This window comes from Streptopelia decaocto (assembly GCF_964273445.1).
Source record: "Streptopelia decaocto genome assembly, chromosome: 6".
Taxonomy (NCBI): domain Eukaryota; kingdom Metazoa; phylum Chordata; class Aves; order Columbiformes; family Columbidae; genus Streptopelia; species Streptopelia decaocto.
Window position 1 is genome coordinate 45736051 of NC_138660.1, and position 22292 is coordinate 45758342.

Here is a 22292-nt window from a genome sequence, read left to right on the forward strand (position 1 = left end):
TATTATAGAATTTAAGATTTTAAATTATTCAGCATTAAGAAGATTTTAACACCTTGTTCCTCAGAAAAGTAGGAAATACCAAATGAAGGGAAATACCAAAGTAGTGTTAACATTTCTTTCCCTTGGCCATTGCAATTTCTAAAACTAACGTGTGTGTTCTGGAGGTGTAAGATGACTAATTAAGGGACTACGCGAAGCAGGCAGAGGATTTGGAACTATTTGAACAACAACCATTCCTGAACAAGTATTTGAAGGTCTGAGAAGAACATCTTAGTTATTGGGCAGGTCACATCATAAAGTGTGTAGCTTCTGTAACTATCGGTTCCTTTTTTAATAATAATAAACAAGCCTTTTTTTCCCCCTAGGTTTTCTATCTTTCTCTTTGTTTCTGTTGAGGAAGAGAGAAACAGTAAAGATTCCTATCGGGTTTATTATCATAGCTGGATGGGGGTAAGTTAATTCAGATGTTTCGCTGCAGAAATAGAGGCAGCATGCTAAATATGTTACTTTTTTCCTATTTTGCTCTTTCAGAGTCCCAACAGTTCTGGTGGGAATCTTACTAATTGTTGGTAAACCTAACAACACTAGCATTGACTCTGCCTTTTTCTATGGAAAACACCAGGTATGAACATGTTCTGTCCTCATCACTTCAGGCTGCTGCCATGTCCAATGCATTAGTGAGAAATTGTGTTCTCTGTTTGCTTTTTATGTAAGTAGCTTTCAGTCAAAGTGCAGGCTACCCTAATAACAATATCATTATAGAATGCTTATAGATTGATACAAAAATGTACTTCTGTAATGAACCATTAGGAAAACTTGTGTGAAGAAGGACCTTCATGTCTAGGCAGCTATGACTAAGAAAAAGAGGGAGTAGGCTTCCCAAAGAAAAGGCTTGGGAGTGGTAATGAATTGCAGAGCCCTTTTCTTGGTGACTAATTTCTAGTCTCGCTTGATAATTATCTAAAATTGTTACCGTCCAATAGCTAATTAATGGCTTTTGGTCTGTAATAGATAGGATCTACATTACCTGTGTAGCAATAACTGCTTGCACGGTGGAGACTTCTCTGCACAATCACGGCTTCAAAGTCCCTGAGCCTGAAATACTGTTTTTACCATTAAATAGTTCCTTTTATCAGAGGATGTAAAGTGCACTAGCACAGATATTTGTCATGTTTTTCCTCTGTCTTTCTTATGAATAGAAAGGATATGAGTCTCTCAGGATTATTCATATGGTGCTTTCACAAGTATTAAATAGCCTCACAGTGGACTCTAGGTATCATGGTAAATGATTAAAAGGAAAGGTTAATTAATAGCATGCTCCCCATTGGCAAAAGTGTGGAAATTAGAGCTGTGCCAGAGGGTGACAAGAGCGCATTCCTCTTTGGAATTAAAAGGCACCTGAACAGAACTTAAACTGGAGCACTAATGATCCTGAGGGGAAAGATGATGGTGATGCTGAAGGGATGTTTTTGGATTGCATAGGAAATAGGGGTCCCTGCTTAACAAATAAAAAAGCTGAGTTACTCAGGCAAGAGAAATTAAGTCTTGTACTAATTGCTCTTTCACTGCCACAAGATGCAAGAACAGCAAATACAGAAAACTCTGTCTTATTCAGGTGCATTTGTTAGTATATTTGGGAAAGTACAGAAATTAGACACATATATGCAACTATTTTCCTTTATTTTGTATTTAAGTGTATTTTCTTTGCTCTCTTAACAGATAATTACCACAGCAGTGATCCTGTTCATCAGTATAGTGATGTCAGGTATCTCACTTATGTGCATGAACAGAAACAGGCAAGAGTCAAGCTATGAGGTATTGAACCCATATTCACCACGTAGCCAAGCAGAAGGGGTTGAAGTGGAAGTGAGGGAAGGGAATAGAGTTTCAGCCACTGGGCCTCAGCTTTCTGCAGGATCTTCTGCACAGCATTCTCCAGGATCTTCTCCACAGCCATCTACAGAAAGAGGTAGATAAAGTAAATTTGTGAAAGCATAAATGTCTTAGGCTACAATAAAATAATGCTCCAAAGTTAATTCTGACCTGGGAAGGACAGTTGTTTACACCTTCAAGTGTTGTGCTAGAACCGAAGAAAATCTAGATTTACCTGCGCAAGGATTTAGGTTTATGTTTCTAAGGAAAGTTTGATGATCATCACTGTAAGGGTGGGGAAAGTAGACAGGAAAAAAAAGCATGTGTATGTTTTTTATGTAAGTAGTGGTATCTTGATAAGGATAAGTGCTGTCCACTTAGGTTGTTTACCTGCTAAACCGTCTCTGAGCATCAATTGTATGCCTGCAGCATTGCTATTCAATGTGTTTCTAATCCTTCTTGCTTGTATGTGGCCTTTTTGATCACTTCATGTGTGTTTTCTCTCTAGCTAGAAGTACTTGTGTTTCTTTTGCAGTGGTAGTGCTGTGTTAACTATATCTATGTATCAGTAGTGTAACCCATTTACCCTCTCAGCAAATTGGAAAAATTAAGTATGCTTTCTCATTTTGGGTTACTTTTGAGCATAATAGTTAAAGCTGTATACAACATATTGTTCTACTTGGAAAATAAATTATGGTAGTGAAGGAAGCTAACTATCCTGTTTCTGTATATGCTTAATAGGTTGCTGTTCTTGCCAGACAACAAATGGTGAATTATGCGGTGCTAGAGAGAGCAAAGCAGCTTACAGTGCTGTTGAAAGCAAGGTTCCTCCAATTGAGACAGGTAAAGCAGTAGTGTCTCCTTGTTTTAGTATTACAAACTCTTCAACAACATTTGTGTGTAGTTCTCAGAAAGAAACTGTTTGGGCTGTTGTTCTCACAACTCTACCCAGACAACTTATTTTTCATACTAAATGCAAGTATTAGACAATATGTTACGTGTTTGTTCTCTTCTGCTTAATAGTGATTAGTAATCTTTCAGTGCTCAAGATAGACAGTTGTTTTGAGTTGTTTTCTTTACCGCTAAGCTGCTTTAACACATCCTTCTGAGCATTGAGGCCTCTCCATCATTGCCTTGTTTGGATGCTGAGAAGTTGAACGCATAATTCTACATTGGCTCAAGATTTCAACTTAAACATACTACTGTACATTCTCATCTTCACATCTTGTGTATTTTAAAATAAGGCCTTTGAATCCTTTGTTGTAATCATGCACAGGTTTTGAATGAGAAACCTGAATGAGGTCTAGAGGAACAAGCACTTCCTGCAGATGAGATCAAGTGTGTGTGCTGCTGTACTGCTCATGTCTGGGGAGAGAGACGGAGAAAATTGAGCACGGGGGCCCTGGGGGTCACTGAAATAGAAAAAATGGATCAAAGTGACTGTTCAGCACCCGATGGAAAACTGCATGCTCAGCCCATTCTCAACACACATCACTGTCAATAATCAAAGCTAGCTGCAGTGCAACCTTTTTTTTCTATTTTCTTTTTCTTGTGGTGGTGTTTTCATCCTTAACAAGGAAGTTTATAGCCTTATGTTTTGTTTGGATGCAACATAACTTTCTACAGATCGAAATATTTCACACTGAAACATAGTTATGTCTCCTCTCACAAAATGATAGCTTTCTGCCTATTGCCAACTATTTAATCTATTAAATAATTCAGACAAGCTTTGTAAGAATGCCTTCCAATGATAGAGGAAGGCCAGTTTAATTTTCTTATCCTAAAAGATAAGATGGAAAACATCTTACGATTGAGTGGAAATTTTTTTGATATAGGCTTGAAGTATTCACTCAGTATAAATCAGTAAAAGCAAATTGTAATGGATACACTTGTGCAATAATTTCTAGTGCTTCTACTATCCCATTGAACTGCTATGACAGGTATCTGGTGCAAATCCTTAGGTATGTCCTTGCCAGGAAGTTTTTCACTGCCATCCAGAGGAAAATACTCAAAATTCCTTAGGACTCTCTAGCTGGGAGACAACCATCTCTGTGTGTTTGGGCCTTTTGATTGATAGAATTATGACAGTGTTCTGATATACCATGTTAAAAATACAGTCACAGAGCTGAAATAAATATGGTTGGTTGGTTGATCTAGAGCTCAACAACACTGACATACAGAGTAAAAGCATTAGAGCTGATAGTATATTTGAAATAGTTATTCCAGAAATTAATTCTAAGTTTTAAAACTATTCTGAGAAATGGCTATTTTTTCATTATTTCTACTAGTGCTTTCTAAATGTTAACCACAAGCTAAGTTTGCATTAAAACTTTGAAAGAAGAGTTCTGGGGCAAAAAGTTTCTTCATTTTAGGAGCACAAACTCCTGTTTCATCTGAGAATAGGTGTCTGAAGAGATTATTGTCAAAGCTAATATTAAATTTTGTGTATGTGACTTCAGTACAGATGCTGACAAGGTGATTTAACTCAGCAAGTTACATTAACAGGTTTGCTCATGGAGTTCATAATGAAAAAATGAACTAATGAAAAAATTCTGGTTTGTTTTTCAGCTGATCAGTGTGTGAGTCACTGCAGTGCTCAAACCTGCGTGTTGGCTCAGGAGGAACAGCTGCTACAGACCGGAGACAAACAGCTGGCCAGACACGTGCTGCTGTGCTTACTTCTGATTGTTGGCCTCTTTGCTGTAAATATTTTTTTTTCCCATGTTGTTTAACTCATGGAGCTGGAATGATTTTTAGGAAAGCTATGTAGACAGTCCAGTAAAAATCTTCTAATTATTCTTGTAACCATTCATTAAATAAATTAGAGGCTTTATTTTGGTCCCTTACTGGAAGAGAGATATAATAAAATTAATTTTGCTGTGCCACATCATAAAGGCAAGTTAAGATTGATGATGTCAGTGAGCAAGCGACACTAGAGAACCCTAAAGGGAAAAAGAAAGGAATTATATCATTTGGTAACTAATTCATCGCTACTGCCCATCTTCCCATTTTTCTCGAGCTAGTCTTCTTCCCTAGACAATGAGTAATTAAAAATACAAAGGGAATTCTACTTCTGAAGGAGACTGTACAAAAATTGTTCCATCTGATTATGCTTATATTTGGAATTTGGATTTTTCTGAGGTGCTTCAGTAGTGAAGAATAATGTAAGACTTTAATTGAAATGGGAAAATGTGGCTTTGTTGGTTTTAGTGGTGCTTGGAGGTAAGGTAACTGATTTGGTGTTGCCAAGCGTCACTACAGAACAGATCCCAGCTGTGAAGGTGGCTGCTCTGTGTAAAAGTGTGAAGTACCACAATGTAATGTATTAGAGATACATTATAATTTGAATGTTTAACTGTGACAAAGATGAGGAACAACTCTCTCTGTTTGAATGTAATGCTTGGAAGTTGAGCTTCTTGTGGATGACAATGCGGGGAAAGTATTTTTATTGGAAATGGAAAATCCTATGGCACAAATATGTAGTTTTGCAAAGCAGAGCAGCGTGGCACAACTATGTAGTGTGATAGCTGCTACTGTTGCTTTTCAGGTTTTGTTAAATTACCAAATGGAAGTTTTCCCCCTCTCAAATTTCCTGTGACAAACATTCCATGCTAATATATTTTTTACCTCTTCTTCATTTAAGAGGTGTCCCAAATGTTAGCCCCTATTTCAGTCGTATCTGAATGATTACACAGGCAATATGGAATGTGACCAGTTACATTAAAGAATTAGATTTTACACCCAAAGGGGCTAACTTTGGAGGTTTTTCCTTCTGTCAGGCAGCTAAAACAGCTGAAGTGGTATGTGCTTCAGCTTAACACAATCTTAGCTATGCAGAAAATATGTAGAAAGCACTGGTCTCAGCTTAACAGGCCTAAAGACAAATACTGCCAATCTGTCTGGGCTAATATTGGCTGTGTTAGGTTGAATACCTAAGTATGCTTAAGGCAAGTTCCTATGTAAATATCTGAAGGGGCAGGACCTCTACACTGGTATATTTTACATTATTTTGTTTAAAAACAAACAAGCTCTCCCCCCTACCCCCCCAGCTATTAAATCAAACTAAAATGATATTTTAAGGTGATTTTTCCCTCTTATTTGTCTTTATCTGAACCATTTGTTAAATAAAGACAGTCAAAATTGTGTAAGAATCTATTAGCATGTGAAGAGTAAGAAAGTGCTTTTGATTGTTAACAGTCAGGTTACATTTGTGGGTTGTTTGTGTTGACTTTTTTTTTCTTAATAGAATCTCTCCAGTTGTTTGTGGTGGCTGTTCAATCAAGAGCCTGGAAGACTATATGTGGAATTGCAGTTCTTCTGTGCTGTGTTTAATTTTGGTCAGGTACTTATCAATGTTTGTTTTGAAAATGGCTTTTTTAGTGGCTGTTGCCTCAGATGCTGTTACAAGCACTGTAAATTGAAGTCCTCAGATGATGCTGAAGTCACCAGCTCTTTATGTCGTTTTTGCCTTTTTTCCTCAGTCATTCATTTTGCTTTTGTAGCTTTCTCATCATAATGCATGTCTTGTATGTGTATGAACACTTTAAAAGGTACAAATGACAAAACAATGCCAAAAGCCTGTGGAAATTGAGTAGGATTTTAGCTTTACTTGTACCAGAAAGCTTTACCAGTGTCACTTCTGTGGAGTTATACCAGTATATGTCAATAGGTGCAACATGGCTACATGGATACTTTTGCTATAAGGCTTTAAGTTATTCTCTCTTCAGTTTCAGTTACTGCACCAGTAACTAACAGCTGATAATTAAATGTGTAATAGTTCCAGCTGCACACAGCCCATGTCAGTGCCAACTGACACAAGGTGGTTTGGTTACCTATGGAGGTGAAAGCAAGGCAGTGTTAATATCCATACTAGAGGAATGTTTTGTGGACACGTGTGCCTACAAGCTGTGCTGCAGTGTCAAGTAATGGTAGTAGTTTTGATACAAAAGCAGCACAGAAAAATGAATTAACTAGAGAGCGTTTTAGCATTCAAATTACAATAAGTCAGTTCTGTTCTTGACATTAACAAAGACTGATTTAAGTAACTGGCTATGTAAGGATGTTTTAGGGCTCAGGTGGCATGTCACAGCACTGGGTTTACTGAACTGTTTCTTGAAGAGTTTCTTTGATGGACTGTTATACGTTAATCTTTTTAAGGCCCAAATGAAAAATCAAAGCAGAAACAAAATGCATTTTGAATGATATCTAGAGAAGAGGGATACTTTTCATGAGTTTTTTAGCAATGAGTTTTTAACATTTTATTTCTGTTCTTTAGGAATGAAAGTTTTTGCTTAATGTTGTTTTTCTGTATTTTTTTTTTTCTTCCAGGGCTTCATTTGTTTTGGTATTTTTGGCTTAGATAAGCATTTAATCATTCTGCCATTTAAACGAAGGTAAATATAATCTTTATGCTTACACCTATAAACTTTATTTTTAATAATAATAATAATTTTAAAAGGATACTAAGTGTTCAGTGTCGTTGCATTCCGTTTCCTATTTGTTCAATCTTCCAAATTTCTTTTTTCTCCCGGTTATGGAGAGCTAATTGCAGTTCACTGTGCATGAGTTTTTACTGCTGTCCTAACAACATTCCCAAAGACAAAAGTCCCACAGCCTCCCTATAGACAAAACCTTTGGCAAATGATGGTGAAGTATGTGATTGGATCAGTGAGATGATGGATCTTCAGAAATAATTTCACCTGTAAAGTAAAACTTATATGTGAATGCTGAATCAGATTCCATCATCACTGTTCTAAAGTCCTGGATTTATAACCTCATGCAAGTACTTTGTGTGGATGGACACTTGCATTGGTACCTCACTGTGGAAGCCTAAGTTTTACAAAGCCATTTTTAACTCGGCTGGCTGCCTGCAGTGTGAACCCAACAGCTAAAGCTGGCTCTCAACTACTCTCTGTCTTTCGTTTTGCCTGAGCTTAGGCAAACCTCTCGGTGTTCAAAGGCCATACAAGTTTATTAGGAAGATTGCATATAAAGTGTTGGGCACTGAAACAGTTGTGATAAGCTTCCTATGAGTTCTGTTCTGTTATTTGCTGTGTCCTTAAAAATGCTTCTGGTTGATTTGCTGTTTTTAATTAGTTTTCTTTTTTCTTTCTTAAGGCTTGGATTTCTCTGGGGAGGAAGAGAAGTAGCAGTGCATACAGATCCCTGTGTGCCTGAGGAAATCAGGATGACCTGTCAACAGTTTGTCCATTATCATAGAGATCACTGTGTCAAAAACATTGTCAAAGGCAGAAGGTAAGGTTCCTCCCTGCACATATAACATGTTACAAAAGTCATAGCTACCTCTTGGAAATAATGAAATGCAGTTTAATGTGGGTGAGGATTAAGAATTCAGCAGTAACAGATAAATGTTTTTAGTCGCAAACTGAAACATTGAGGTGCAAATTATCAGATTATCCCATCCAGATTTTATATAAATTATTAAAAATTTTATATCATAAAGCCATGGCCCCAGTTTTTGCATTTACCTGGAGTGCAGGAGAGGAAATATTTTTTAAGAAATGTACGTCATAATACCTGTATAGAGTGTATGTATATCTATGAGTTTTGTCAAACTTGAGACACTTCATTTGTTTTGCTTTGAGATTAAGAAGGTGTCAGTATTTATGTGACTGAATGTTTACTAATAAATGGCTTTTACAGGGGGCAAAACTTTTGCAACTGATGTCAGTGTGTGCTCAGAGGCCACTCAATATGTGAGATTATAGGACCTTTCCAGCTGAGTTCATACAATTTCTTTTGCTCATTCCTCTTGTGAGGCCTAAGCCTCAATTTTGAGATCAGCAAAGCTTTCAAATGCAGATTATGATACTCAAACCAAGGATTATGTATTCAGGTATTTGTAGGTAGATGAGAAGAGAAATGCAGACAAAAGCCGCAGGAGCAAGAAAAAAATTCTGTTTTGTTGAAATATTTACTGTATGAAATGGAGACACAGAGAATTGTCCTAACAGGACACTCCTTTTCCTGTTAGGTTAGCTTTTAAGTAGGAATATTTTGGCAGGATGGGGTGATCTTTTAATGGCCAGATAGTCTAAAACCACATTTCAGAACTGGTTTTTGGCAGCATCATGATTCTGTTCAGTCTCCTCAGAAGTCACTAATGTTCCATAAGAAATAAAATAATAAAGTTATCCATTTAGGAAAAATGAACTATGGCAGTTGAAGGACTTGCTTCTTTCATGCCAGACAGAACAGGTGTATCAGAAAGTGTTTGTTTTGAAATACAGCCGTGTTTCCTGTGCTGCTGCTGCTATTGTGGTTTCTCAGGCTTTGGGCTGTTCATTTGCTTTGGTTTTGTGTTTTATTAAATCATATATCCCCTTAGTAATACATCAAAATCTGATATTTGTTGCTTCATTGTTTTAATATTGTGTTTGTGCAGATCTAGTTTCATGTCTTATTTCTTTCTCCTTGTGAGTTAAAAGTAAGCATTTATCTTCTTATTTTAGACATTCATCTAACTTGATCCTGTCATGTTTGATTTGAACATATTGTAACTGAGACCTTGTAATCATGGCTTTTATCTATTTTAATTTTGTTTCTCTGCTAGTGGATGTTAACACTATATGTTACTGCTGGTTTTAACTTAAAAAACATAGAGAAAGAAGTTTGGTTTGTGCTGTGTTGTGTAGCTGTTAATCATCTTCAGAAATGCTGTGCATGGGTCCCATAGGGCAGATCTTAGATAACCAGAAACATTCATTGCTGCAGGTAAATGTTGAGTGTTGTTTTTACTGCAAATAGGTAGATGTTAGTGGCACTTGCCTCGTAAATATGTAAAAGAAAATTAGTTTAGTCATGTTGTAAAGGTTTTGTTTATTCTTAGTACTGCCTGTGTGGTAAATATTTAACCAGATATGCAAGTTAAATGGTTTTTGTTTACAATATTTGTAAACAGTTAGTGTCTGTTTAAAGCTGTAAAGAAATTATAAAACGAATTAAAGAGCAGACTGAGTTCCTGTTGCTGAGGGCATGCGGCACTCAAATCAGATATTTTGTTGCAGAAATGGTCATGTTAATGAGTACATGGCAAGTAAGTATCCGAGAAATAAAATTACATCTCGTGTGGTTTTAGGAAAATTGCTACTTACGTTCACTGAAGTTTATTTGCACAAGCCTAAATAACGTTGTAGGTACATTTTGCTTCTCAGTGAAGTGTCAGTAGGAAAAGGTAGTGAACACTGGCATGTCCCTCATACACAAAACTTTCAAGTTCTTTTCTAACGTGCTCTTAACTATCATGATGTCTTTCCTTGTTTCCTGCTGTTTTTCCTTGCTTTTCCCCACCGTGCAGTGGTGATACCAGATTTACAGAACATGTGGGTGAATCATTCCTTTGACATACAGGTGTGGTGCTCAGATCTCCACCGGCATCTTCTTTGGCTGTGACCTGGTGAACTGGCTCATGCAAGTTGGCCTGGCCTCCGACCGTGGTGAAGCTGTGATGTACGGAGACAGACTGATGAAAGGAGGCGTCATCCAGCATATTACGAATGAATTTGAATTTCGGGATGAATATTTGTATTACCGCTTTATTCCCAAGAGATCAGTTGCAGTTGAGAGCCGTTGAGCTGAGCGTGTGGGCAGAGGACGGGCAGTTGGGGCGAATGTGACCTTCTCCTCTGCCGTATTTCTTTCTCAGGGCTCTCAGAGAATTGTGTTATTTTCTCTCAGAAACTTAAGAGATGTGGTTCTACTTATGTCTGTTCTGAAGAAAATGATAGCAAGTGATATTTAGTGAGCGTTCCAACCAGAATGCACCTAGAACAAAATAAGATGCTCTGGATTTAGAGCATTTTTTCCATTTTGAGACAAACAAACTGTAAACCAATAGGTCAGTGTCGTATTATAGAGGCATTATAACAGCAGCTTTAGTGATCAGTGCCACAATGACAAAAAAAAAAACATGAATGAAAGGTATTTTTAATGTTGCTGTATTTTTTCCATATTTTACTGTCATGAAATATTGATTCCAGTTTATGGCCAGGCTTCTCCCTGACGTCATAGAAGCAATTTCTTCTATTATACCCCAGATTTTACTACTCTACTCTTGTCTAACACCAGGAACAACTTCTAGCTGTTTACACCTCAGATCAGGTGGGTTTTTTTCTCCCTTAAAGATAAAATACTCCATTTATAAAAGTAGGATCATTGGAAGATTATTCCAATATTGGAGGATTAAAGCTGAGGAAATATGGAGTGAAATAAATAACGGTTTTGTACAAACTTAACAAATCTTAAAAACATATAAAAATACTCATCTGTCCCCCAAGTCAGGAAATGATATATTGGAATTTCATATAAACAATTGGTTTTGAAGTTTTGCCTTATCATGGTAGTAACAGCTTTGTCAAGAGCAGATGTTTATCTTCTGAAATCAGCTTTTTCTATTTCATTCAGAAGTGCTGGCCTCAATTAAAAATGTTATGGAAGCCTTGGATACCTGTGCAAGCCAAGATGAAAAATTTTATCAAATCATAAAACCTTTCAAATGAAGTACAATGACTTTTAAATCTATTAATATTAACTGAACATCCAAGTTAGGGTTTAGAATAGCTAAAGATCCTAAAATTTTAGTATTGGTTGCCTAACACAGGTTTCTAATCAGCCTCAGGTATCCCCTTACAATGTTTAAATAGTTATTCTAAGTGTCATTCAGATTCCTGTGAACTGCAGGAAGAATCAGAGAATCTGTGTGTTTTCTGCAGTATTTTGAAAATGTTAAAGACAAACTGTAGTATCCAATAGCCATTGTGCTGCCCTTTAAAAACTGCAAGAATGGCATTTATATGGCTACATAAAATTTTTATCTGGTGAGGGAGAGGAACCCAGGTAGTTTAAAAAAAAAAAAAAATTATTTGCTCAAGCATATGTGTAACTCTTCTCATTCTTTTTTTTGAAAAAGTCTTTCCCTTTGTTTTTCATTTTTTTTAGTACACAGGTTTTTATTATAGCTATTTATGCATCTACATTGTATTAAGAATTAAGTGATTTTTAGCAGCATAAACTACTGTTCAAAAGACAATTGTCTTATGATAGCTATAACTCCATGCAAGACTTATATTGGAAAAATATCTGCAGTCTGCACAGAAACATAACTGAATAGTACTGCATGTGTGTGCTATACAAACTGACATATTTTAATGTTTTTCAGCAACAAAGTAATTGATGTTTGTATCAGGCGGTGGTCACGATGGAAAAAAATAGTGTATTTCTGTTACAATTGCTGAGGACGACTACATGAAATGTTTTTGAATAATTAGATCTACTTGACTTAAGAGCAGAAGCCGTGATTATGTCTGGCTTCTAAACACTGAAACTTGTCAATAAATCTGTTAATTGATTTCAGAGTTCTGAGCTTTGATGTGATGGGAATTGTTGAAGGGTTATGTGTGCATGTCAACATCTATGACAACTGTACTTTTCTGAGAGATTTTTTAAAGCGGTTCTTGGGTTTCAAATTTCGTATTTCTTAAATCTACCCTTGATGCTTTTTAAGTAGGCAGAGGACTTGTTAATGGGTGTTCACACAAAGATACCAGTTTTCATCTAAAAGCCGAAACAGATCTTTAGAAGCATTTCACATTATCATCTACTTACCAGACACAACTTTTTTTTTTTTTTTTTAATTCTTAAAATGTTCAAGAAATTGATCTTGAGTCAGTTTTACAGTCCTGTGCATAGCTGTTGCTCTTGCACTCTTGTCTTTCTCATTTTCATCATGAAGTCCCGCCCTTGCCTCCCTTTTCATACTGGCTCTGCTATTCCCTAGATTTGAACACAACATATTTGTTTTAAGTAAGAAGTTGCTCAAAATTTCTGCTTAGAGAAGGCTCCCTGGTACAAATCTAGTGAAGAAAACAACTTTAATTAACAACTGACACCAAACTCTATTAGGTTAACTGTTATAACATTTTGACTGCTGTTATCATACTCATTATTCTGATGAGAGTTTATTATGGTTAATAAATAGACTAAAGAAACCGTGAATGAAATACAGGATATGATCTTTTTCTAAATCACTGGATACTTCTGGAAGCTAAGAATGGACTTTTAATAGCTTTAGAAAGTTAAATAACTCATTTATCTGATAAATATTTGTTTCCACCAAGGAGCAAGGACAAATTTAAAATAGTTGACAAACTGATGTATGTCAACAGCTGATCTACTGATGTGTGCATTTTTGGTGGTTAGAAATAGCTTTGCTTTAAAGATGTGGTCCGTGGTGCAATGAGTTCTTTTATTTTTAAGGTGGATGAGTTTGGGATAAATCTCAGTTAACCTGGAAGTTATAGTTTCATGAAAACATGCACTGAACAAGTCCAGGGGAGTCTCCAGTGAAACACTGGATGTTTTTTCTAGTACTAACGTCAAAATAATGGTGACAATGGACAGGGGTGGATATCAAACTTTCAGTTTTCTAGGTAGCAATTTTAATACAGGTTTTTTAATAGCGATCCGTGATAAAGCTCCAGAGCTTTTAAAATAAGCTGTAAGATGTGCTTTTAGATGAAATGCATGCAAAGATCGCCCTCTAGAGGAGATTCTGATTTTTATTTTCTTTTTTAAGGTACGGTTGTGAGCAGGGGGTTATTTATTCCTCCGGATCTCATCTTAATTGTCTGTTTTTACACTGCATGTGTTCTAGGAGGATGAAATACTGGGGGAAAAAGGTACGAAAATATCCTGTAGTATGTTGGCCATCACTTGATCTGTCTCTACACATCACATTATTTTTACTTTGTATCCTGTAGCACAGAAACTAGAGGAACAGTTGGTCTGTATCTGCCTGTATTACAACTGGACCGACATGCTTAACCTGGTTATTTACCACCCCATGATTAAGTGACCAAGAAGTTCAGTTAAAGGCCGCTCCACCACCTTCACTACTTTCATTTTTATGTACCTTCACTGTATTTGCATTGTAGCATAAAATTGTTTCTCTTGTTTTGCTATGCCACTTCTAAACTAGATTCACACCTTGGTTTTCAGCACAGTTTTACCTGGCATTTATTCCTGCTTTAAAGTTATCAAAGAGCTGGTGTGGAACAGCCGATGATCCAAAATAGGACAAAGATAGACACGATTGTCAGATATAGACATCCATGAAGAAAACAGGTAAATGCAGCAAAATTTAATTAAATACGCCTTCCAGTTCATGAACATCTACTGTACTATTTAACTTCTAAGAAATTTTGTTGGCAGCACGGGCACAAAAGGTTCAGTCAACTCCAGCTCACTTTCAGTCTTACCTGCTACTCAGTCTGACTTCCCACTGCCAGCTGGTACACAGAATTACTGGAACATTCAAGAACCTTTCCTGACCCATGAGTTTCTTGCTGTGGATATGAACACAGTATCTCAAATTAACTTCTATTTTCATTGTGAGGTCAGGAAGAACAAATTCTGCCAAGCTCTTAATTTTCTTATTCACTCTGCAAACTATTTCTCGCATGTCTTTTGTTTGCCTATACTTGCTTTTTTTTTTGCCAATGAGGGGTTAGAACAGTTTACAAAATGAGAAAACTGCATGTGTACAGCCCATCTTTAGCATCTGAGATGATTCTCCCAACTGACCCAGTATAGAAAAGTCATCAAATGGTCTTTCTGTGGGGATGTTGTGTCATGTTGCAAACTGCTACTGCAGCTCTAATCCTCCATTTCATCTTACATGTTCTCTTCTGAAGCTTTGCAGAAGTGCTGGGTTTTTTTGTTTGGTCATTTTGTTTTGTTTTGTTTTTTACCTTCCAGTCATACTTTTTATCCTGCTTGGTCATGTAGTAAAGTCAGGATCTTCTTTCTTTGTTGTTTGCTCAGTTTGTCCCTTGACACAGATATAATAAAAGTGATCATTACTTCTAATCAGGATCAGGGAGGAAGAGTTCCTGGCAGGGCAAAAAGCTTGATTAAATCAACTCCGTAGTCTGGTAATTTTGGCAAGACAAGTCATGGTTAAGAGGCTTTATATAAAGTGTAAAAATTTTAAAAGTCCTTTTAAGTGTCCTGCTGAGTACATGTATATAGTTTTGTACCCCAACCTCTTCCTTTCTAGTTGCGCAATTTAAAAAGGTTACAATTCAAGAATATTCAAAAAACTCCCACACTATGTTATAAAGTATATTGCAGAATTAATTTGACAATAATGATTTTGTATGTAAATAATTTATTTTTTTTTGCATCAGGGTAGGGAAGATTGTGTAGTAACTTACAGGATGCTTGCATTGTTCTATTTCATGTAATCTGACTTCACAACAAATCATGGTAAAACTGTAACTGTGATTTGGTTTTAATATACCTTGAATTCTTTGCCTCATTTTACATTGAAGGAATAGAACGTTCCTATATGAAACTTACCTTAGAATGGTTTTATCAAACAGCTGAATATCAATCTTACTTGACTTGCATATCACTATCCTTTTTATTCTGTTAAAGTAATAGCTTCTACATTTTAGAACATCCTTCAGCATGGCCATTTTAATTCAGGCAATGTGAAATTCTGCTATGATTATCTTGACTATAAAAGTTGCACGTGTGTACACCAGAAGGGAGTTCTCCAAATCTAGGTTCATGTTCTTCATCCAGAGATGGGGTGGTTCTGCAGTATAGCCAAGCCATTATGTTCTAATTGCATCTGTTTGTCGAGGAAATCAATCTCTGCTGACAGCTTTATGCCACATACAACATCACTGCCTAGTTCCTAAGAGCTTTTTCAGAATTACTTCATACAACCAAAAGCTGTTTGTCCCGAATATGGAGCCACATCTTTAAAACTGTCCATACTAACTGGTATTTGAAAATAATATGTAATCTATATAACCACTTAATTAGAATAGTTAATCATAAAACTGAATTTTACCACATCCAAATGGCAGTTTTAACTATATATTTTGAGTTCTTCTTCTACACACCGTGGAAAAAGGTTAACCACTTGTGTAACATCAAGACATCCATTTTGCAGGATTGATTCCATTTCACTTATCTTCTGTTTCTCCAGCTCCTGTATCTCTTTCAGCATCTCTTTACCTTTGTCCTGCAAAAAGAAACTTTCATATTTCACTGAAACTATACAAAGTATTCGCCCTAACAAAATCCTCTTCTTATTTTAACCTTCTTTTTTTAACCTTATTTTAACCTCTTAATGGTTTCTAGGGTACAAGTTTTTGTTGGCAGAAGTTAGCACTGCAACAGGTATTCCTAGATATCTTCCCTAATATCTAGGAGTCACTTCATCTCCCTGCATCCTTGTCTGATGGATTGGAAATGAATAAAATTAAAGCTGCTCTAGGTATTTATGCTGCCAAAACTTAAGCAGGCACATCTTCTTTTTTAGAACATGTATCTGTAAACAGGAGAGAAGCTACTGTTAAAGGTAAGCAACTACCTCCCTGCTTCACCCTGTGTCCTTCACCTTTGTGGTCTTGGTTCCTTTCCAGTCCCTCCCAAGCCATGGCACAAGGCAGGTCCTCCCTGCCCGCACCTCGTGTCCTGGAGAGGTTGGAGCACCAGGAGTTGTGTATCTGCCTGTGGCTGCTAAAGCATTTCCCCATTATCTGACTAGCACAGGGTATGTGTGGCATCCTGCTTTGCAAGACGAGAAGTGCAGGTACTTGTCTGGGGTACAGCACAGCACTAGGTGCAATTTTTAGTGTTCGAAACATGTGCCTGCCAGATGCCAAGACGATGGGCTTCTGGTGCGCTATGAAGTGCATTAAATATTATCCACATTAACAAAATGTGAGCAAGGAGCTTATATAAACCACCTGCTTGCACTGAAATCTAATTTAATCAACATACCTTCATAGTTTCCATAACTACAGCAGCACTTTCATGTTTTTTATAGAGCTCATGTCTTCGATCTGGCTTATTCTGAAAACGTGGTTGCTTCTTAACTGGATCATCATGACCAAATGTAGGGGAGCTAGTTTTTAATAGCTGAGTAATATTGGGCACAAAAATGAAAGGCTTGAATACAGACCTAGAAAGAGAAAATTGAACAGATACCCTTTACAGTTGTGTTAAAATTGTCAAGTCAGTAGATTGCTGTATTTTTCCCATTCTTCTAATTCCTTCTTTCAACAAAGAAAAGTTTAAAAAAAACAAAACAAAACAAAAAACCAACCCATCCTTCTAATTGATGTTTAAGTCAATGTCATAGCAGCGTTTCACTAAGTAGATTGGTAAACAGCATTCATGTACATAATGTACATTATGTTCCTTTTTCTGGTTGTGCTTTTTCAGGGAAGGAAAAAAAAAAGGGCAAAAAGGAATATAATTAGACAAATTGCAACACTTTTCATTTAGATATTTGCAACTTTTTATCCTAACTACTTGCTGTTACGTCACCTCGCAGGATCTGGAGTTCCAGTAAAGAAGTGAATACAGGGCAGATGAGGCTGCTGAGGCAACACAGACACCATGCTTCCAGTTGTCATAAATCCACCTTCCATATTAATGCCACTCTCTTTGTCACGAAGGATTTCCATCATTATTTCAGAAGTGATAGATCCTATTTAAGAAACAATACAATTATTTACACACAGTGCTACTTATAACACCAACGAAATGGCATGTTCTACAACTGGTGCTTTTTCCTTTGATAAGCAATGCCAATTTTAGTTTGTCTGTGTTGGCAGGAAAAAAAAAAAATCATTCTAACAGCATACCTGGATTGAAGATTCAACTTTCTGAGCACTGTGTGGAAGTCAAGATAAATCACTATAATAGTTATTGGTATTTGTGCATAGTTAATATGCTACTAGGTTGCTTTGGAAATGTAAAAATAATAACTGTGCATGGGGTTTGTGTGTGAAAATGAAATGCCAAGACTGTTACTTCTTCTTTTTTTTTTTCTGTAATTTTTATCATCTGACCTTCCAAAGCACTTCGGCTTCCAGCTGACAATTGAAAGCATGCACTGGAGTAATATCATGTTCTATACTCAGAATCAACAGAAACTACAATAGTACATCCATTTGTAAAGAAGCCTTAATCAACTGCCTTTGTGAGGTATAGTGCCAAATGTCTCCATGAAAATTATTCTTTCTTCTCAGGTGAGACAAAACCCTTTCCACATCTGCCTCTGCATCTATTGTTCAAATAACATTGCTGTTTGTGTACTGTACACTGAAGCTTAAATGCTGGCATGGTATTGCTGGGCAGCGCAGTATTCTAACAGGCAGCGCTTGCAGTTGCTTTCCTTCTGAAGGTGGTGAACCCGTAGAGCATGTGCTCATGGCAGAAAAACATTAGTTCATTCACTGTTTTTTTCACTTGAAGGTATCACCTACCATTTAATCTTTTGGTGTTTTCCTCAGTGAAGTTCTAGCTGCATAAAGATTATTTTTTTAATCTGCCTTGCTGCTTCCTCTTAATGTAATTACTCCTTCAAATTCAGATGTCTCCAATATTATTTTTTATGCATGGTTAAATTGCCTAGAGAGAGTGAGTCATGCAACACCACATTTCAGCAAGGAAACACTCTTAAGTATTCCCACGGTTGCCTGGGAAAGTCAGAGAATTCAAAAAATCAGCAAATCAGATAAACCAAAGAAATTAAAAGAAGCAACAGTCAGTTTGTCAACTGAAAACTGGCAACTTGTCCAGCAGGAAAGAAGAGATTGCATATTTTCCCCTAGACTTTTTTGTTATTTTGTATTCCTGAAACACATTCCCTGATTTCTGAAATGTAAATAATGTTTTTCTAAAAATGGTCTTCACATGGTAGGCAGCCTGGAAAAAAAACTGTAATGCCACTGAGTGAAAAAGCTGGGAAAGGTAGATTAAGAAAACAGTGATTTTACTGATACTGTAAACCAAATAGCTTTTAGTTAGGGCATCTATTTAAAATAAATCTAAACAAACTGAAACCTGATAACCTGAACACCTAGTGTGATTTTTAAAATGGCTCAGGTAAATGCCTGAAAATGGGGATTTAGAATGAAAACACTGATAGAATCTCAGCATTGTTATAATACAAGTAAATACAGGTATTATGAAAATGCTTCCAGTATTCAGAACCTGCAATTCCCAAAATGAATGCAGGATTTACATGATCACTAGAGCAGGATACCAAAAGGTAATTCATTCTGATGTGTTAACTAAATGCTAAACCTGGTCTGGCAGAGCTCAGCCAAGTAAATAAGAAAAGCAGGGGTGCAGTATAATTTTGGTTCAGATTAATTACTTCAAATAAGCAAGTGAATACAGATGCAGCAAAAACCTGCCAGGTGGACGCAGTTAGAAGAGAAGTAATAGCTTCTTTCTGTGGAGGTCTGAGATATAAGTAAGTTAGTGATTAGGAGCACCTGCTTAGAGTACAGCAAATTATTTTTATTCTGTTCTCAGTGTGTTTTATTAGACTACACAAGGCTAGAGTAGCAGTTATAATGAAACTACAAAACATGAAAAAACAATCTCAAAAAACAAATGCAAGATATGTATCTGAATACTGCGCTATTGCCTTAGGCCTGCATGAATGGTACCAGACTGAAGTGGTTCACAAAGTTCCACTTGTGGCTGCAAACCCCTGGGAATCTATTTTAGCCTCTGATTTTTTTTTTTTTTTGGTAGAGGTACAGTAGTAATATAGAGCTTGTCAAAATGTTTCAGAGCTAGGTGCTAGAGTATTGCTCTGGTCATAATGTGAATTCTCAGTGTTGTTACTGTTGCTCTGTGTGTGTTTGATATCTGACCCTTGTTTTAATTTTTCCTCACCAACAAATTGGCAAAAATCGATAGAAGACTTCAAGGTCAGCATTCCTCCTTTAGGCAAAAAGTTGTAAGTTCTGGTTCACCAAATCATGTGAGCAATTGCCCGTATCAGATGTCTAATAATTTATGACTTAATGTAGTTCACAAAATGCTTTGCATATCTTAAAAAAAAAAAAAAAAAAAAAAGATACCTTTGTGTTTGTTCAGAAGTTTATAGCCTTCACAATATCGTCCTCTGGATGTGGTCATTCTGGCAGTATTTACATAAGAGTATGTGGCAGCAAAATCAAATTCCTTTTCTCCATCCCACCAGCCCTTGCTTTTGGCATATTCCCTCAGTTCTGGGTGTTCTCTGTCAATCTTGGTTGTGATAGAGAGCTGGTTGGAAATATTCCGTACACCTCCTGTTTGTAAAGTGAGGAAAGAACCATTTTAATACCTGGAATGCTTTTTCTTGGTATTTTGTTTACAATTAGCTTACTAAAGCAAATTATGCACTGAAGAGATTCCTACAAGATCTGTGAGTCCTGTGGTTTATTTTTGGCTTGGGCTATGTGTATCCTTCTGATTGAAATGCCACTGCCACTCAGTTCTGACTCATTTACTTCTATTGCCAACATCATGTTTCAGGTTCTGTCCTGGTTATTCCCATCTTTCCATTCTTCCTCTTAGAGCTCCAAAGACCCAGCTCGTCCTTCTAAGTCCACTGGAAGAAGCAGCCACTGCAGGGCCCCGTGCACCTATCCTGGCAGTATTACCTGTCGCCCAATAGTATTGTCACCGATTGCCACCATCCTTAAGACCATACATACTGCTGTCATTCTCATGCTGACCACCTTGCTGTCCTCTGTCTTCCAAGCGCAGAAATGGCCATCTCTGACCCTGAAAAAGCCCCTGTGAAACTGCTGTCCTCTCCACACTGACGCACAGGATGCAACTCCTGTCATTTACAGGCAGGGGTAAATATCTAGAGGCTAGTTTGATGCCTTAATGAAATGGTAAATTAAAAGTGGAGAATTGCTAACCGTCATTGCATTTGAAATGTTTAAAACTAAGAGCATCATCTATACCTTCTACTTTTTCTGCTGCCCAGTATTTTCCTGATGTCTCCAGCACCCATGCTTCCTTTCTGTCGGCGATCAGAAAGCTGTTATGGTATGTAAATGCCATCTGGCTCTCCATACAGTTTCCTCCCTGTCCATATTTTTCCAGCAAATCAACTATGACAGTAAGAGCCATTTCAGCTGTGTCTGCTCTCTCCAGTCCAAGCCTAAAACAAAAGGAGGATGTTATCTTTGGTACTATAAACTTTATATACAACTGTTCAGCCTGAGTATTCATACTGACTTGGAATGCTATCTCTGTATGTACTCGATGCTTATACAATCTGGTTGAGAGAAAGGAGCGAGTCACTTACATGGCTTGTTTGAAGTGGGTCCTCTGTGTCTTTACCGTGGGGAAAAACAACCCACTGGAAATGCAGAAAGGCCAGGAGAGGGCTCCTAGGAAATGCCTGCAAGTCCTGGCTGAGTATTGGACTGGCAGGAAACAGCACCAGGAAGAACTGGCTGCCTTCCGTGGGTTAATGTGAGTTACACTGGCGCCCAGTAGGGCAGGCACAAGAAGCTGGCGTTATTTATGTGGAGATGTGCAGCTAAGGCTGAAACTTAAAAATATGTGTGTGTGAAAGATGAGGGAAAAGGGAAATAAGAACAGACCCTAGGAAAAAAAAAAAATCTAGTTCCTGAAGTCCGGCTGCACTCCAGTTAAGAGTCTTGTTTCAGTTTAGCATAGACTATGTAGAAGGAAAAACATTTGCCGACTTCCTTGACAGATTCTGTTCTAGCACCTGATATCTCTCACAGGCTCCCAGCTCCTGGCAGAGATCTAATGCCTGTGCCAAAAAATACTTATTTTTAACCGTGGCTAGAACAGCAGAAGAGACAGACGTATCATTTAGAAGTGAAAGTGCGTATTTCCCCGTATCACCCAAACCAAATGTTCTACAGCTAAGTTCCGAGTCCAGTACCCGTTACCGAAACAGCCTGTGCAGACCTGACGAGGTCCATGCCCAGCAGAGCCTCCTCGTCGCCGACCTCCTCTCTGCCCCACACCGCTTCGTTCCCGATGCACACGCCGTGCTCGTTGGCGCCCATCTCGGCGCCCCACAGCCAGGCGGGCCGGCTCAGCACCACGGCGTGGGTCCGCTCCGCCTGCTCCACCGCCACGAACGTGCACTGCAAAGCCACAGAACCGCCGCGTCCGTGCGCTGGAAACACCAACACCAGACGCATCATCGCAACTCGCCTGCCGCGCCGCCGCTGCGGCGAGCACCTCCGGACTAACCGCTCAGATGGCGGGCTGGGCTACACAGAAAACAGGCCGAGAGGGGTTCGTTTTGCCGCCGTGCCCCGCGGCGGGGCCCTCACCTCCAGGCTGGCGCCGGGCGGGTGCGCGGCGGCCGGAAAGTAGACGATCTCTTGCACCTCGTCCGCCGGCCGGTCCGAGTTCTTGCCGAAGACGACGCGACCCCCCGCCGCGGCGGGCGGCAGCGCCACGAAGGTGTCGCAGGAGCGGGGCGGAGGCTGCGGGGCCATGCTGGCGGCGCGGGGGCGCCGGGCGCTGCTCGGGGCCCGGTGGCGGCGGCGGGGCGGGGCGGGGAGGAGCGGAGCGGCGGTGTTGCCGCG

The 22292-nt window shown here is 38.2% G+C and overlaps 2 protein-coding genes across 5 annotated transcripts in view; one reads left to right on the top strand and one right to left on the bottom strand.

Annotated features, from left to right (window-relative positions):
- Positions 1-12238, top strand: part of GPR155 (G protein-coupled receptor 155) — a 36787-nt gene extending 24549 nt beyond the window's left edge. For 3 of the 4 annotated variants that reach the window (XM_082056862.1, XM_082056861.1, XM_082056863.1), the window contains 9 exons: positions 366-450; positions 532-622; positions 1720-1969; positions 2614-2715; positions 4441-4574; positions 6119-6214; positions 7201-7265; positions 7990-8127; positions 10243-12238. In XM_082056862.1, the coding sequence (XP_081912988.1) occupies positions 366-450; positions 532-622; positions 1720-1969; positions 2614-2715; positions 4441-4574; positions 6119-6214; positions 7201-7265; positions 7990-8127; positions 10243-10465 (1184 nt within the window). In that variant the 3' untranslated portion in view covers positions 10466-12238. Of the gene's footprint in view, positions 1-365; positions 451-531; positions 623-1719; positions 1970-2613; positions 2716-4440; positions 4575-6118; positions 6215-7200; positions 7266-7989; positions 8128-10189 lie in introns of all 4 variants that reach the window. The other variant, XM_082056864.1, reaches the window with a different exon arrangement.
- A 2783-nt stretch (positions 12239-15021) lies between these two features.
- SCRN3 (secernin 3) lies at positions 15022-22285 on the bottom strand. Its single transcript, XM_082056866.1, has 7 exons — positions 22035-22285; positions 21661-21842; positions 20676-20875; positions 19797-20009; positions 17239-17401; positions 16690-16870; positions 15022-15925 (listed from the first exon to the last, which is right to left on the bottom strand). The coding sequence occupies exons 1-7, from the start codon at positions 22200-22202 to the stop codon at positions 15770-15772; spliced, it is 1263 nt and encodes a 420-aa protein (XP_081912992.1). The 5' UTR covers positions 22203-22285; the 3' UTR covers positions 15022-15769.
- Between the last annotated feature and the right edge of the window lie 7 nt (positions 22286-22292).

Bases quoted from the DNA above. Each gene is read 5' to 3' on its own strand.
- SCRN3 (XM_082056866.1), bottom strand. From the start codon at position 22,202: ATGGCCCCGCAGCCTCCGCCCCGCTCCTGCGACACCTTCGTGGCGCTG. The intron at 20,010-20,675 runs GTATAGATGATG...CTTTACAAACAG, and splicing joins GGCAGCAGAAAAAGTAGAAG to GAGGTGTACGGAATATTTCC. The intron at 15,926-16,689 runs GTATGTTGATTA...TTCTTTTTGCAG, and splicing joins TAGTTATGGAAACTATGAAG to GACAAAGGTAAAGAGATGCT.